The sequence below is a fragment of the Polyergus mexicanus genome, unplaced genomic scaffold (assembly GCF_030449975.1).
Source record: "Polyergus mexicanus isolate NDT 795.1 unplaced genomic scaffold, iyPolMexi1.0 SCAF_8, whole genome shotgun sequence".
Classification (NCBI taxonomy): Eukaryota; Metazoa; Arthropoda; class Insecta; order Hymenoptera; family Formicidae; genus Polyergus; species Polyergus mexicanus.
This window is the reverse complement of record NW_027223328.1, coordinates 1,709,248-1,728,241: the sequence shown is the minus strand read 5'-3', so window position 1 is coordinate 1,728,241 and position 18,994 is coordinate 1,709,248. Positions and strand designations below refer to the sequence as shown.

Here is an 18,994-nt window from a genome sequence, read left to right as displayed (position 1 = left end):
GTGTGTGATTTGTTTAATTGTGACGTAGATATACAAATGTTAAGTTGTTTATATTGGTAAATTCTCGATATAGGAAAGACCTGCATTTACATATGTTTCAGGTCTGGTTAGACCATATCATTTTCAGTGATAATATAATTAATAAAAAAATATTAATAAATATAACTTAATTAAGACAATGTTAAGACAGATGTACATTTTATACACAATGTCACTTTTACATAATTGTATACAATTATATGAAAGTATTCAAAACTTTTTTGTAACAATGAAATAAAATCTTGAAATACTTATTATTTTTTTACACACTTTTTCATCGTTCGCTTATAAAAATTCTTGCATATCGAATAAATTTAATTGCTATCGTGTTTACATTATTAAAGTAATCTAAAGTCGCTGTCATATCGGTAGAGCAATCCAGAAAACTGATGGCAGCACCACACAGAACTGCGCAGTGGTATTTGTATTGATTATTATAGGTGGAGACAAAGTCAGCGGGAAAATCAATATTACATGTCGCCGGCGTTCTCGTTGTCTCCGACGTGAAATTTTCCTCGCTCGACATTAGTACGATTTTCACGTTATTTTTAACAGTACACAAATTTTTGAGTTTCCGCTGTTTTGTGAGCAAATAATCGTGGAGTTACAATGTAGTTCCATTAGTGTGAATCCATCACTTTTGCATCAGTTCTGCATCTTAATCTGAGATTTTATTTGCCGTTTCTTCGATATCTATAATGCAATTGCACTAGAGTGAACCTCTCTTTATCAAGACAGATATATATTTAGTGCTAATAATATTAGCAAAGGATGACTAAAGGATAATACTTGAAAAACATGCCAAAAGAAGAGCAACACAATTAGTGGACGCAGATTTCTATCTTTCGTTGCTAATAAAAAGCTTGACTGCAATATATCAACACTTGCTGATGACTCATTCATTGCGACACATTTTTTCATCAGCTATTTGATGTAACGAGAGAAGAAAAAAATACTTTATATCATACAATATTGTGAACAAGTCTTGAATATTGCACATAAACTGACAAACGTATACATATAAAAGAGATATATTGAAAGAACGAGCCAACCTGCTCATCGATTGATTAATGACAAACTCGTTATTTTAATAACGTGAAGGATCCAGTTCTCATAAATAAGCTATTTCCAAATCAATCTATAATCGAAAATTATTACTAAAAAGGAAATAAGAGTTTATGCAAATCAAGAGCTTTTGCGCAAGTGAACGACTATCGAAAAATATCGTGCGATCTCCAAAATTGATATAGTGAAAGCAGAGCAATCGTCTTCTATGCGGCAGGAATCCCTGACCGGTTTTAAATTGCGATCACCGGGCGATCACGGTGGTGTACATCACGGCGGAGTCATGTTGGAGGAAGATATGGCTGGTGCCCAGGACACGATATATCTGTGCAATTTTCGTGTATCGGTAGACGGCGAATGGCTCTGTTTAAAGGAACTTCAGGATGTCGAGTTTTCGCTACAAGACTCTATGCAGCGGTCACCATCACCACCGCTCGCTCTTAGTGGTATTAATTATCATCATGATCATGATCATCATCATCATCAGCAACAGCTTTCTGAACAACGAGAGCTTCGCGATATTATACCACCAAGTCCACCGCCATTGCAGCACGTCTCCAGCTTGTGTCTGTACTCGATGTTGTTGCACTTATCGGTTTTAATTAGCGGAATACATATATTAAAGATTTAATCAGATCAAATTCGTTTTTTTCTTCTGTTTGTTTAGCGAAATGTATTTTATTTTTGACGTATTGCAACGCGTACGAAAAAGTATTGCTTTTCTCTTGTTCACAACGGAAAAAAAATTTTTTTTTTTTTTATCACCCTTTCGCGTAGTCGCTTTAAGTGGAATGCATTTTTCCAGCATCAAAACTGTCGCAAAATTTGGCTTACGATTCCACATTTGACTATTTTTATTTAATTTTTATTTATTCTAGAAAGTACAAAAAAGAATAATGCATATTGTGCTATGCGATCATTCTAATATTATTTTAATAATCAATCAATTAAAAAATTATATTTCATATTCACGATATTTACTGTTGAATTTGAAGCCATTTTTCTAAATATTGAGAGCGAGAAATTGAGATTATTATAAGTTAGAGAGCAGACATTTTATTGTTTTTGCAGCACGGGATCCGGTGATCATCGAGAGGAGTAATCTCGTTAATATTTCAAAATTAATTGTCAAGGAACTGATCGAAACCTCCTTGAAATATGGTCGTATGCTCGATTCTGATCACATGCCATTGCAACATTTTTTCATTGTCCTTGAACATGTGCTTAGGCATGGTTTACGGCCGAAGAAGGTAAATGTTGCCGTCATACGGACAGCAGAGCAAATTTTTCACATTGGTACTAACAGTCTCCGATTTCAGGGTCTTCTCGGACCCAAGAAGGAGCTGTGGGATATTCTCCAGCTCGTAGAGAAATATTGTCCCGAAGCACAAGATATTACGTCCAGCATTCGTGATTTACCTACTGTTAGGTACTGAATATTTCTATTGTGAAAAATGTGATTTACATATTTATTTGTGTGCCTGAGTTCATTCGTAAATGAATATATAATTAATTAACAATATATTTTTCATATTTCTATGATTGTGGTGGCAAAATAAAATACGTACAAAATACGTACGTTCTCATTTTCTTGTTAAAAAGCAATGTATCACGTTATCAAATAATAAGTGTTTTAGATGTTCTTTTAAGTTAATCTCTTTTTTAAATTTTTTCATTATTATTTTCACCACGTTTTATTTTCGGCATTTAAACAAGATTTTTTTTTTAAATTAATCTAAAATTAGTTTAAAACTATATCGGTTTATATTTATTAATTAATATATAATTATATTTATTAATTAATTATAGAATTAAAGAATTATAGAATTTATATTTTATCAATACTTTAAAAGAGAAATCAGCGATCCTCGAGGACATAGTATTTTGAAATCACTATTTTCAGGACGGCTATGGGTAGGGCGCGTGCTTGGCTGCGTATGGCATTAATGCAAAAGAAATTAGCGGATTATCTCAAAGTTCTAATAGATCATAAAGATGATATTCTCTCTGAATATTTCGAACCAGATGCTCTGATGATGAGCGAGGAGGCCATCGTAGTGATGGGTTTGTTAGTTGGATTAAATGTGATCGATTGCAACTTTTGCGTAAAGGTCAGTCTAGATTAATGTCACACGTGTTTAAAAGGGTGTGTCTGTATGCGTTTGATCAGAGCGATAATAATGTTAAGCCAAGATCGATCGTAACTATTGTGACAGGAAGAAGACCTCGATTGTCAGCAAGGCGTAATCGACTTTTCATTATATCTACGCAACAGTAATCATATACCTGGTGAGTCGCCAGACGATGAACTCGAAAATGACAATATGACTACAGTGCTTGATCAAAAGAATTATATTGAAGAGCTCAATCGACATCTAAAGTAAATATATATATTTTTTTTTTCGCAAATATTGAGCAAAAGACTGCGCATATACACGTATAAATGTTATTATTTTATGCTCAAAATTGATATTTTCTTATCAATTTTAGCGCAACGGTAACGAATCTTCAAGCTAAAGTAGAATCTCTAACAACAACGAATGCTCTTATGAAAGAAGATCTCGCTATTGCTAAGAATAATATTTTATCAGTTCAAGAAGAAAATAGACAACTAAAAAAGGAACTTGGTATAGAGGTTAAAGACGCAAATGAGGTATATATATATATATATATATATGTTAAAACTGCGCGTTTTATGTATAGTTTCATCTGATATTGAAAGATTGATCTAATTTTAGAACGGGAAAGTACCTCTTAAAATAACGGAAACCACTGCGGAAATAGAAGAACTTAGAAGCAGATTAGAATCTGAAAAGAAATCTCGGCAAGATTTAGAAAAAGAATTGGAGTTGCAGGTTGATAAGAATCTATATCTTCTTTTTTATAGTGATATTACAGTGATAACTTTTTTTCAATGAATTTTCGATAATACAAATTTATAAAAATATACGCATATAGAAAAATGAAAGTGTAAGGATTGATTAGTATCTTTGTCTTTCTTTCATACAGATTAGCATGAAATCCGAAATGGAAGTAGCTATGAAGTTGTTAGAGAAGGATATACATGAGAAGCAAGATACTATAATATCTTTAAGGCGACAACTGGAGGATATCAAATTGATCAACTTGGAAATGTATAAAAAGCTGCAGGTGATATATATACATATATATGTATATATAATATCTATATATAACTTGCAACTATTACTGAATAGTTTTCTAGTTTCCATGATATAGCATACTTGCATATATCTATTATTTTAATAAAGTAGTTATATATTATGACTGTACATTGCTGTACATATAAACATTTGATATCTGTACAAAAAAAATACTGCATTACTATTTACCATACAATATTAATTTTTTTTAGTAAATTTATTTCTTATTATTTAAAAAAAATCATTCGTTTAATATAAAATTATTTTCTCATTTTGTACGATAAACGAAGTACAAATAGATAATATAAACGAGTATACTATATCACGGTTTTGAGATATAATATGCATCTATTTATATAATTATACTGCCAATATAAAATGCTTTAATCATACAATTTATATATTTTTAAACAGCTAGTTACTATGATAGTTATAACACAGAATCTCTTTCATGTCTTTCTGTGTATCAATATTTTTGCCAATAATTAATATTTCAGCTACATATTTGTTAGCGGATAGTTAAACTGCATCTTATAGGCAAAATAGGTTATCAGTGCATTAAATTAGCGTATTTAGGTGTTTTTTTTTTTTTTTTTTTTTTTTTTGTAAGTGCTGAAAGTGATGGGAATTTTTATTTCGCTGGAATCTTTTCTGTCCGAGAGAATTATGGCAAGTACGTAAATTTTCCGTTTCTGGACATATTTCCCTTGTAGGAGTGTGAGCATGAGCTGACACAAAAAGGCGAGATGGTGAGCCGTCTTCACGCGAAGACCAATCAGATTGGCAAGATTCTTAACAACCTTGAGAAGTATAATCATTTGATGAAGGACGGCGAAGGTATACGAAGCCCTACCACTCCAGGTGGTATATCGAAATCTATTCTTAATAAGACCAGCGCCTCTTCTCCGAGAGGGTGCCCACCCGCGGATAATGCGATCGCTCGGCCGATGGTTGATCATCAACGCTCCTTTGACGAGCAATCGTCGAAAGCATCTAATGACAAATTGAAACAAAGTCGTTCTACCTCCGAGATAACCACGAATAATTCAATAATCGAGCAAGTTGCGAAAGACTAAAAAGAGCCTACTCTTCTACATGACTAATTCCATAGCGGATGACATTTCAGATAATTGCGGCTATTCAGTGTTGCATACATTTTGGCGTATATTTTGTATACGTACATCTACACAGAGTTATGTGCAAAATTATCTTTTCAAGTTTTCAACTTATGTTATGTGCATAGGATATTGTCTCGTATATACTTAGTATTTATTCTCAATGCTATGTTTGAAGATTTATCGATGTTATTATATTGACAAAACACGCATAATTATTATGGTGTAACGAAATGATTTAGCAGATCGTGCTTTTCTGAGATCGAGTTAGCAAAGCTCGGTTTAATCCGATACAGACTGTTACGTTCAAGACAATAATTCTCTTATGGAAGTTTTTACACAGTATGTCAAGTATATATTTACAGTACATATTCACAGTATATATTGTATTTACATATATTTTTTACTGAAGCAATAACTGATTATAATTTGTTAAATAAATAATCTTGATTTTAACATCTCGATTTATATATATGTATATATATGATATTAATTTTTTGGCAATAATGTAATGAAAAAAAAGGGAGTAGAAATCTAACAACATCTAATATAAATTATTTTTATAATCTTATTATTTTAATAAAACTTTTTTATTAAAATAATAATCTTTTACACGAGAATCAAAATATTTATATTTTTTCACAAATAAATTTTAATAAATTTAAATTACTCACCGATCACGATTGATGATATTATAGATGTAAGATAAAACAAACCTGCAGAATTCTCATGAAATTTAAAGAAACTTTTAAACATTTCGTTACATCATATCTTGTAAGATATTATAAATCTTATATGTGTGATAAATATCGCAATCTGCAAGACGTATATAATGTATACATTAATTTTATTAAACTATTATATGCTTAACATGGCAATAATTTTCAAATGAATATGCATTATATTGCATTATTTCAGGTTTATTTATAGAAATTTGGACAATGATCGTCTTTTTCGCTTATATTCAATAAGTATTTATTTCAGGAGTGCGAAGGCTCGCTTAAGCATAAGACAGAACTAATCACGAAACTGGAAGCTAAAACACTGTCGATGACTGAGACCATCCAAAAAATGGATGAGAAGTATGTTTACTTTCATTAGTATTAATTAATTTATAAGTGCGATTGTGTAATTACATGCAGATTAAACTATTAGAGATTAAAAAGTAAAGAGCGCGCCATCAGTATAATAATTACAAACGTCGAAAAAAGTTTCATACTTCTTATTATCTTGTATTTCTACACAGAGGGATGAATTGTTTTTTTTTTTTTTTGCTAGGTAGCTTATATAAACAACTTTATTAATAAAAAAGTTGCATTGATAAGCTAGTTTTTTGTTTAATTACCGTGAATTTTTGATGAAGAATTTTCTATATGATGAACGCAATATCATAATTGCAATTAATTGAATCAATATTACATTATCTAACAGCATATTAATGTTATAGCGCGACACGTCTTATAGAAAACAAACATTTACGGATGATAGAGATAATACTATCAAAAATTGAACGAAAACGCAGTTTTGCTCAATTTGCAAAATATTTTAGAAACTGATCGTATTTTTTGATTGTTGTAAATAATTACTTTTTTATTTTACTGTATATATATATATATATATATATATATATATATATATATATATATATACATACTATCTATTTTATGCATTTATTGTTCTTCTCAGTCAGCAATTACATATCTATCAAAAAAGCAATTACTAATCTATCAAAAATCCAAACAATGCATCAAAACTTTTTTTGATGTTGCATGTAATAAGAAAAATAAAATATTTCGTGTATCGTTATTTTATTTTTATTTTACAAAAACTGCAAACTTTTCTCTCTTGATAAAATTTTGCGCATAAAAAAATATAATTTTTAATTATATAACCATACATATTCATCGCGGCTAATATGAGAAGGACTAATACTCATATTCGTTACACGCTTTGAAATTTTTGCTAAATCGGCTGTTATCAAATATTGTGCCGTTATTAGTATTATTTAAGAGCTTAACAATTGATATATATGTAAGGATTTGGTAAATCTTTTCCATCGTACTTCTCGCGTAATATTACTATTTCTGAAAGAAGCTATTAAAGATATCTTCATACATTACCGAATTATTTTAGCAGGCATTATTTACGTACAAATATAGTTGTTATGATAAGATTTTTCTATCAATTATCACTATCACTATACAATATTCTATTATGATAGCGAACGCGGTCGTACCAATAATTACACAATGCATGCGCGCCGATAAATGAGCTGCTCTATAGCTAGAAATGATTTATTTTTTACTTAGATGTTGCGAATACCATTAAATTTAGATAGGATAGATTAGAGGAACGCGCGAAGGGGATTAAATAAACTCTTATCGTTACGGGGATATTGGCAAACCTTCACTAATGGCTACTTTATAAATATTTATTAGTTAAATCGAGACATAGTTGTTAATATTGTATCGTAACATATATTTTAAAGTGTTCCGCAATAATTGACAAATTCATACATTATGACAATTATATTAATAAATATATTAATGCTATCGCGATATACGAAAGCTAATGTTATCGAGTATTTAGTCATTGGATCTTATGCCGATCATTTCTCTATATTTATGATAAGCAGAAGTAAGTTTCTCATTATCATTGTGCTCGTCTTATATTATTTAAGGAAATGATATAAATAATGATATTTGCGTATCTAAAATAAAACGTTTCACTCGCGTTTAAGGAACTGATCATCAGTGATCTGCGATCATTCTTGTCACCAAATCATTTTTTTTTCTATTGATTTATATTGATTTTATGTTTACAATGACAAGAGCGCCTGGGATAAATTAAATGATTACATTCTCGACATTTGTAATTTACACATCCTCATATAAGACATTTTTCGAAATAATAACTATTTTCTTGTCAAAAGTAAATAAAATATTTAGTGATGATTAATTAAACGTGCCATATCCATATACTACTGATACAATTAAGTACTCATATAAGTTTCGCGCAGTGGATATTATACGTAATCTAACACTACGTGTACTTGTGTACTAACGCTACGAAAATAAATTGATAATAGAAAAAAAAGTGCCGTTTGTTTATTCTAGAATCATCGTACATTAGACGTAAGGTGCCATGATTTGAAAATAGAGAGAATTTTTAATAGCTTGTCTCTTTAATATGTGAATTGTTTTATAAATGCAAAATAAAAGAATTTCTATGATTATTGATTTTTGAATAGTAACTATTAATATGCAATAATCTTGTATATGTATAAGGTAAGTTATATTCAATAACATTACCAATAAAATTATAAATTAATCGGCATATCAAACGGCCTTGCTGTTTTATTAAATTTATTCGTATTTTAAGAGAATATTGAAAAAATATGGGTATATCTGTCTCTTATCTTTTGATAAATATTTGGAAAATATTATATAATATGTTACTTGTAATTATATAATATATACTATTAATCATAAGCGTAAATTTTTTGGATTGGCACTTTTGTAGTATTTTGTAACATTTAATCATTTCTTTCCATTTTTCGTTTTTGAATCCATATTTTATATAAGAATAAAATTATTTCTGCGTACTTATATGATAATCGTTAATTTGCAAATTTTTATTTCTTATTTTTACAATGTGATCGCAATACAGTTCCTTAAATGCGATAAAAAAGAATACATTTTTTCGATAAATACATATTTATTTAACTTATATTTATGACGCAATACATTTATATTTAACTTATATTTATGACGCAATATTGACTTTGATCAATTTTAAAATAAATGCGCAATGATTTTGAATTAAATACATAATATAGAAATGTTATCTTTCATGTTAATAAATAAATATGAGCAGTAAATCATACGTAAATTAAATGAACGATTCCTTGCTGATGACGAATTTATACGAAATTGTCGATATCATTCGATAGTTCAATGTTGAGTAAATAAAATGATTATTTTACATGTAACACATCACGCTCATCATTACGTTAATTGGCAGATTCATTCGAAATCCTAATGTAATTCTAGAGCAAAATATGAGTTAAAAATTGTTGATTTAATTGAGCAAAATGACTTTTGATGATGTGGACGATGCGAATTTTATATCTTCGACGTTTAAGTTTCATTGATTTGACTTAATTAGGTGTAAGGAGATGGATGGTGTCAGGTCGGGAGCGGAAGAGAGGGTGAGAATCCTGGGCGCCGAGGCCGCTGAACGGGATGCACGGACGAATGGGGTCGAGAGGGAATTGCGACTCGAGCGCGAATGGAGAACCTCCTTGCAGGAAACATCGATCTCTAACACGGAGAAGATCTCTCAATTACATCAGGAGATCGATCAGTTGAAACGGGTGTCCGAGGTACATGCGTGCGATCAGTATTGCCTTTTAAGGATACCTTGGCGAATAAATCTCACGGTTACCTTATCGTCGCATCGTCGTACTTGTAAGTTTAGAGAAAGGAGAATTTCGCGGAGACGCGCGCGGCGATTCGATCTTTCTATTTAAATCCCATTCCGAAACCCGTCAGCATAGATTATAAGCCTGCACCTAATTCAATCGCGACAAAGCGTTATCGTGATTTATACGTTTTTCGATTATAGGACTGACAGTAAGTACCGCGACAGCGTATTCCCGTCCGAAATAGACTAATGAAATTTATTTGAATTATCGAATTTTCTTTCATCTCTGCGGATTCCTAAAATGTCTCATATCCGCGCTATTTAGCTCCGTTGGACAAAAATAAATTAATTATAATCTTGATACCTGAAATAATAACATCCACTGAGTGTATTCAAATATAATGACACTACGGCTAGTGTATGAAGCATAAAAATATATTACTCTCAAATATTAAATTATTTCCTTGAAAGATGAAATTAGAAAAAAGAATGGTAATCATAGGTATAAAATAAAATAGAAGTTATTTAAATATTGGAAAGATAGGAACCTATAAAAAACAATTGACAAAATATAAGAAAATAATTTATAAAATCAATATGAAAAAAAAAAACACAAACATACAATTTCTTACATATAATTAAATCAGAATCTATATTATCTAAAAGCGTTTCTTCGTGTAAATCAACATTTTAAATATCGATTTTAATTAACATATCAGATTATTAGATGATACACAATCGTGCAAGTTGCATTTACGTATCGCAACCGAGTATTGATCCGTCTTTAATCGCGATAACGAACGGACGAGTGAATACATATAATCGCCGGATAATCGCAACTAGATATCCCGTTGTTCCAGAGATACTTGACGCTGCAAGAGGAGTATTACGCGTTGAAGGAGATGTGCAGCGAGCAGGAACGAACTCTGGAGGAACTTGGGGGACAATTGAGCGCTGCTAAATTAGCGGCGGTCGAACTGCGCGAGGCCGCTGACAACGCTCAACAGCAGCAGCAGTCGGCGTTGCAAGAGGGCTCGGTAACCTGGGCGAACGATCGGCTGGTCACCCAATGCAAAGGGTGCAGCCGTGAGTTCAACATGACTCGTCGCAAGGTAATCAAACTTTTTAATTGCTCCCATGCCTTCGTCAATCCTTCTTCCTTTTTCCTCTCTCTCTCTCTCTCTCTCTCCCTCCCTCTCTCTTTACCTTCCTCTCTAGTTTTCCATCCCAATCCCGGTTTCGCCGGCTCCTTCGCGAACTACCCCCTTCTGCCTCTCTTCCTGCCTTCCTCTTTCGTCTATCCGATCTATTCGCGGAACTGGATTCGCGCGGAGTGCTCGGCTGAAAGCGCGGCGCATCGTACGTAATTGTTCAATTATCCCCGCTGTACTGGAAATTACTGCTTTCCCCCGATGCGGATTTCCCGACCGATCCGGAATCGGCGGAGGAGAGAAGACGAAGCGCGCATTAAATCGACGACGGTCGATCGGCCCGTGGCAGGGTAGAGCCCGTTGGCATCTCAGGGATACACCTACCCTCGGCGAAGATCTTGATGGTGCGCGACCTGCGCGTTCGTCGGATCGTCAGGATCTTGAGATCGGAATCGCTTCTCGCGCGCAACAACTTTGATGCACGACAGTCGTATTATTAGAGATAGCGGGCTATCGCGCGTTGCTCGGGTTAGCAATTACACTTAAAGGCTTTCGTTTACCTAACTTTCCCCTTTATTAAATCGTGATAAGGCGATTTAATGAGGGCTGGAATTTGCGAATAGATAAGAGTCGGTTGAGGGATTAGTAGCTTAAACAAGTTCTTGAGCGTGTTAAGCACCGCGCTGCGCGTCCGTAACCCTTTTTAATTCTCTCATTAGCGAGACGTGTCGCGTTACATGGTAAAAACGGCGATTGCCCACAAAGCTCTGCAAAAGCTCGCGATCCGCTTTCACATTTTTTTGAACGCGAATCACGCGCCGGCACGATATAAGCGCTTAAAGTATTCACAAAGAGATCTGATCGTTCCGTTCGTTGCGGTTGCGTGCATCGATAAGGGAAGCGCGGCGCGCCAACGGTGAGCGTATTCGTGCATTCGTCATACGGATAAATTCCCTGGTTGAATTTATGCCCTCGTCAGGACTTTATCGAAATTTTGCGGACGTACGCGATAAATACGGTTCACCGGAGCTCGTCGACGTTGCGCAAATCATTCATTAACGGGTTGATTCTCCGCCGCAAGGCTCTGAAATAATTAGATCGTCGCGTGCAGTTATGACATTTCGTCTTTTATCGGCGTGACTATTAATCCTGCATGTGTCTATGATTTTGTAGATGAAAAAAAATCTTCGTTTAGCCCTAATCGTTTAGTAGATCATTACATTTATCAAATAATACGGTTTTTGCTCTTTCGCGGATCATTCAATTACACGTATCGCACCCGACATACATTCATGATTACGCGTGCATGTATCGTTCGCATGCATATTCAGTCGACGATGTGATAGAGACGTTCCTCGTCCCATAAAATACATTAGACTGTATTTTCTCTTTACTTTATGTAGTCGACTTTTCGAAGAATACATAGCGCGCGCACGGCGCTATGAAGAGGGTTGAAAGGTGGGCGCAGGAAAGGGTGGTAAGTTATTGCATAATAACAAGGCTGTGCTCGGGTATCCTTGTTACTCATTTTTCGCCCCGTAGGTGTATTACCATACTGTTTAATATAGAATAGGTTACCCGTGGCACGACTAGATGTGTGAGTCGAATCGTGCTAGTGGGCAAAGCAACTCTGTTGGCAGGCGCGCAACGAAGAAAGTCCGCGCTGTGTAGGAGAAGACCTTCTCGAAAGGTGCGGGCGCGCTCGTGGAAAAAAAGCTGGGCGGCCGCGAACCTTCGTACTTGCAACATGCAAAAGCAAGCGAAACAATAACCTTCCTTTCATAACCGCCTGGCTCGGTTGACCATGCTGTGAGACGGTATAAATTCATCCCAGGTTTTCTAAATGTACGGCGTTGCACCGACAATTGCTTTATACGCGCGCTCGACACAGTTCGCAAGGATATTTTGAATCCGCGATGATGTCAACGAGCGACGTGAAACTTTTCTTGTACCTATATTTCATGCATTGCGCTGAGCGCTTCGATTCGTTGCCGGTAACAATAAATTGCGACAGTCAAGTTTCATTTTACGGTAATTGCATGTAAAAATTTCTTAATAGAATTAGTTCGAATTATGAATAGTTTAATCTGTAAAACGCGGATGGAAATTTGTATCTATAGTTAAAGTAATGTGGTATATTCTGATCCAGAAAAATTAAATGTTTTCCTCTGTAAAGCAAACTTTCCTTCTCATTGTTACTTGCCATATGTGTCATAGAAACAAAAAGTACTTATTAAAAAGTATCGCGTGGGATTATATTACCTAGGATAGCAACGACGTCACACTTGCGATATTGGATCATCATAAGCAATATCGAGTTGTGCGCAGATGCTGATAAGTGAATACCGTTCATCGTCGCCGTCACTTGCATAAATGCGGCAATAGAATGGCATCGTAAAGGACGCCGTAAAAATATTCCATTTTGTGTTGCATAAATTGAAAGCAAAATTAACAAACTTATTCTAAACAATGTAAAAAAATATATGTATATTTTAAAAATATACTTATTTTCTCTATCTGCTAAAAATATAATTCTTTTTATTCTAAGATAAATTATAGTAAAATTTATAACAATACAATAATTTTAAACCTTTAGCGGTGCTTTTATTTTCAATAAAAATAATTAGATAAGAAAATTTGCTTGAAATATATTAACAGTCAAATAGACATTATGACCGATTATGGCCGAGACTAATAAACGATTACAATTGTAAAACGGAAAAATGAAATTTTAATTCGCTGTTTCATCTACTGAAAATAAATAAGAGCGCGCGATGGCATTTGCGTTCTTCTTAACTCTTAACTTCAGAAACGAAAACTCATTTTCCTACTCATGCGATTGCATAAAAGTGAGTTTGCCTGTCTGCCCGATGTTACGCGCTACAAAGGCAAAGGCCGCGAGATCGTCTCTTCGACGGTTTACCAGACTTTCGCGTCCGCGCCAAAAAGCGAGTCATCTTCCATGGAATAATTTATAGATCGCTATGGCTGATCATTAGCGCGACAATATCTCTCGGATCTGATCTCAGACTGATTTATTCGTCTTGGAAAGTATCTATAAGTAGGTATCTATCACGGTTAAGATAAGGCGTGCTCCTGAGACACGCCGGTACGTAGTTGCAGGCACCAATCTACTAACGTTCCGGTCGTAAGTCATGCTGATGGGACGGTTCAATAATTAACTTCGCGAGGAAATCGGTTATCGGGACGATATTATTCGGGCTCTTACTTTCCGGTAATAACCGGGCAACCGCACTCCCTCACTCCCACACCGCCTCACGTTAAGAAGGGAACGACGATTCGACCGTTGCATTTAAGGGATTCAATTTAGATGTAAAATTTAGAATCGTAGTCGCGCACCTCGGTCGCGCCGTTATTTCTCTTTTAGCTTTTAGAGTACGAATACTACATTATTATAATAGACGGGCGGTAATGGCTCGAAAATGAAAACCACCCGGTAATGGTGAAACGGGGCGCATACGGGGGTGCAAAATAAACACAGACGGACCGCGCCACGTTCTGCCTCCCGTCGCGTCTTGGAAATCTATCTGAATTGCACGCGCGATGTGAATCGATGATAAATTCTCTACACTTATTTTAGACAAGAGCTGCGCTTTCGAAATATTGGGGGAGAATTGAATGCAGAATAGTACTGACAAAACAAAATGCAATACATATTTGTTTGCAATTAGTATCTCTCCGCACATTTGGTTTTTAGAATTCATGATTCAGAGAAAGTGCGACGCTTCGAGAAAATTGATGCCCGCAATCTTATTCAAATCTTGTCATTATTATTATTGGTTCTCGTTTGTTGAAGTCACTCTGCGGAGTTTGCCAGTCAGTCCTGTTCCGTATCCGTCTATGCTTCAACAATCTAACGATCCTCGCGTGGGAATGACCTGTGCAAGAAATACCGCAAAAAAGTATTAAGCGCTCTCTTACCTGAAGTTGACGCGCGGACAATAGTATTCCTGGCGTTGAATGCAAAAAGTTCCGGCCGTTGTCCGCGTGCCAGCTTCAGGTACGGGCATGCATTTTTTTTTTTTTGACCCGCAACGAGCACACGTAATCCGTAACTGCAAACTACGTTACAAAGCTTTTTACTTTCAGCATATAGAATCGAGACAGAGAAACTCATCGCTTTATATGTCGCGAAGCTATTATTGGTTTGGACATTTCGTTAAAATCTTAAAATATAGTTGTATTTAGAATTTTTAATGCGTTATTTTCACGTCACGTCCAGGCAATCACTATCTTATTTTAGCAGTTTTTATTTCTCGATGAAATTTCCAATAATTTATATTAAATAACGCTTGCATTGTTTTGTAGCATTGCGTTTTAGAGCAAAATTAGATGCATAGCATACTTGTCAATTTACTTTGCCAACATTTGAAATTACGGGTTATGTATATTTTAAGAATATTATGCCTATATAAAGAATATATGCTCTACTTCTTTATTCTGTTTGCTAATATACTCTCACTACTATTTATGATACATATTTGAAGTTCGATAATTACTGCTTTTTTTTTAAATAAGATTCAATATAAAAAAACAGCATTGGTTTTTTTTTACTTATATGCTTATATATTGTCTCATAATCAATTTTAATTATTTATATAATTTAATCTTATTAAATAAGTAAGAAAAGGATATAAAAAAATTTTTTTAAATAATTTTCTATTTATATTCTTATAATATCTTATTATATTTTTAAAATCCTTAAATAAAAGAAGATATTTGCTATTTTATTATTAATTCTATATGTTTAATTTTATATGGCGATGATTAATACTTGATTTTTTGTATTTTAGATGCTAAAACGCACATCTAGCGTCTAAAACGTATTGAACTATAAACAATATTAAAATATATTAAATTACATTATATCTATGATATTCAATATTATTCAATACAAGATACACATATGTCTTGTCATCGTTTTCGTATAAACGAATAAGTGTTGTTAAGATATTAATTATAAAATAATAATATTATTATTGTTAGGATATTTTTTTTAGGATATTTTTTTTATAATACCATATACAATATATGCAGTATATCAAGTTTTATAATAAATATACAATAATTTTTTTATCGACGAAGACAAGTTTAATAATTAAAATGAAATAATAATAAATGTATTTGCGCATATTATTTCTGTTACAGCACCATTGTCGCAATTGTGGGAATATTTTCTGTAGCGCCTGCAGTGACAATACTACAGTCTTGCCGAACTCAGCGAAACCAGTACGCGTTTGTGACGAATGTTACCTACTTCTAGTTAGCCGTGATTCGGTGATGCGTTAATATTCAACGCGCTATTGTTCTTTCACGTAAGCAAGTTGTCATATCAGAGTTCAGTTCAATGCGCAGTCTCGAAAAAAAAAAATTAAAAAAGTAGAATGAAGAAAGATAACAAAATCTGTCCGAAAATGTAGTCCACAAATGTTTGTATATGTTTTTGTACGGTACGTTATGCGTAACTATTTCAATTGGACGTACGTGATGGTGGACATACATATACCAATTTGCCGTGAGCAATATTTTGTTAAATATTTTGTTTTCTTTCGAATGAAAATACTTACGATATTTTAGAATTTATATGATTGGGTTAGAGAAATGTTTAATTTTATTACTGCAACATAATATCTAATATATTTTTACAAATATCCGACAAATACATGCATACGATATGTATAATCGATAGAATTAATTTTTTCTAACGTATTGTATAATATTTTATTTTGTCATAGAAAAAATTGTTTCATTTTATTGCATGACAATTACGATTATTTTTGACTAACGACGCCGCAAATGGCATAAAACGGTTAAATTGTATAAATATTTATGAAAATTTAATGTTACAAAACTTTGCTTCTAGTACCGTTTCGATAATAGTTCGCATCTGTTATGCTCAGCTTGAGCAAGGTAAGATTCAGCGATGTGATTATAACTCAGAATCGATTAGTAAAATATTGAAACTGCAGCTTTGCTGATGTTGCAGTGTCCAAACGCGTGCCTGTACAACAATATTTTTAAAATGTTCTATACCATCTGAAAGAGATATTATACATACATTCATACATATATCTATATATATAAATAAATGAAATGGTTTTGTAAATTGTACGTGTTTTACTATTTATTCTATTTTCTAAATTTTATATGCTACATAAATACTAAAATTAAATAGAGATATATATTTATTATTATGTATTGAAAAAGAAATACGTATAATTATCTTGTTATCGTAATCTTTTCTAGACAGTGTTTATATGAAAATGTACTACTGTATTATGGTTTTCTCGAGATGACAATAAGATTATGCCGTTCGAACACGTGCAAGCTTGTATCTTTGATGATTCGATAATACAATACATTAGTTTTAATTTAAATAAGATTTAGATATTCTTTAAAAAGTTCTGCAGATGATTGATGCAATAATTAATTAAATGTTTATAGTAACTCTATTAATTGTAATTTAACCCAATTAATTGTGGTAATATGTATGAAGTAACCTAACTCTTTTCTCTTTTAGAATCTATAACAAATTTTACTTTTTTTAATCATAAACTTGTATTAAAATTTATAGTCAGATTAATACAACTCTTAAATACTGTCAATGATTTTTTAAACATCTCATTTAAACGATCCATTGATTAAAGCAATGTAATATCTGAGATTTACTCTTCTATTTAAATTCTATTATAGTGGCATCGATTTTTCAGGGAAAATTAACGGAGACGAAAAGCAGGAATAGCTTCTTCTCTTGCGTAAGAGCGATTTAAAAGAAAGAAAGCGACGGCCGTAATGTGTAATCTACCTGCCGAACGTAAATCCGTTTCTCAGGTGCGCATTTCCGTTCTTTCTAATCTCTACAACGGGAACCACATGCCATCCCGTCTACTTCTCTCTGTCGTTGGAAAAGCAGTAAAACAGTCCGCGACCGCCCTCCATCGCGCGCGCCGTTCTTATCCTTTCTAGACGTTAACAATGCCTGCCTACCTACCACCATAATCGCGAGCACCGCGTGAATACCTGCCACGTGAATACCCGTCACGTGCGTGTGTCTGTGCGCATGTAACGGTCTACGGTACATGTATAAGGGGGTTAAAGGGGGTGTCGTGTTACATGTATGCTCGCGGTACTCGCGTTGCCTGACTGCGGTAAGTTCTAGCGGGTGGTTGCGAGTCACGGGGCGAGACTGCCCCCGTAGGCCAACTTGTCGGATATCTACGACTTTCGAAAGCTCGTTAGCCGCGAGCGTGCACGCTTAAATGGCTGCTAAATTGAAATCGATCCCTGGCCGCCCCCCGCATCGATCGCATGCGGCCTCGACGATTGGCGCGAATATCCGCTTCCATCTGCGTTACCTCTGTAAACGTGCACCTCGCACGGGGAGTACCTAGCACAAGTGTGCACGCGACAATAGTGTTCGAATGAGTTTGGTTGCATTCGTTAAAACCTGGTTCTTTAGAATCGTCAGAAAGGAGAGACGATGAATTCGAGCGAAAGGAAGATCGAATATTTTATAACAATGTTTACTTAGTCATATCGACATTTGCTGATCGGAAAAAATAAAATTTTAGATCAAGTTACAAGATTAGATTGTATTTGGAACGCTTGTGGAATTGATAATTCTTATACTCTTTTTATTATATAATGCTGTACAATTTCAGACGCGCATAGTTAAGTGATAATAATATTTCATCTACGATGAATACACGGTAGAGAATGTCGTGATCATACATTGTTTTAAATCGACTAAAAAAATATTTCTCGCAGAATACTTACACACATATAAACTTCAGATTACTAACTATCCATTTCGAATGATGAGTCAGTGTAAGTACGATCATGCAAATAAAATAATGCACTGTGCTACGGGGCATTAATGATGGTATAGCGTGTCTTACGAGTCGTGGAACGCGGTGCCAAGATCATGAAGGTAAAGTTGCTTTTACAGTAGAATCACTGACACGCAAAGTGGCTTAGTCGCACATCATTCTTATATCGCATGCCATCGTCACAACAA

General features: G+C 33.9%; 1 protein-coding gene across 2 annotated transcripts; it reads left to right on the top strand.

The window, feature by feature from the left end:
- Positions 1–352: 352 nt before the first annotated feature.
- LOC138935456 (protein RUFY3) lies at positions 353–17,071 on the top strand. 2 transcript variants are annotated; one of them, XM_070300038.1, is made up of 12 exons: positions 353–1,550; positions 2,176–2,354; positions 2,424–2,533; positions 3,008–3,215; positions 3,321–3,484; positions 3,595–3,757; positions 3,843–3,959; positions 4,114–4,254; positions 6,365–6,462; positions 9,548–9,764; positions 10,666–10,917; positions 16,126–17,071. In XM_070300038.1, the coding sequence occupies exons 1-12, from the start codon at positions 1,313–1,315 to the stop codon at positions 16,264–16,266; spliced, it is 2,028 nt and encodes a 675-aa protein (XP_070156139.1). In that variant the 5' UTR covers positions 353–1,312; the 3' UTR covers positions 16,267–17,071. The 2 variants fall into 2 exon arrangements, with proteins under 2 accessions (XP_070156139.1, XP_070156140.1); XM_070300039.1 differs by lacking the exons at positions 9,548–9,764; positions 10,666–10,917; positions 16,126–17,071 and having other exon boundaries at positions 362–1,550; positions 4,979–6,429.
- The last annotated feature ends 1,923 nt before the right edge of the window (positions 17,072–18,994 follow it).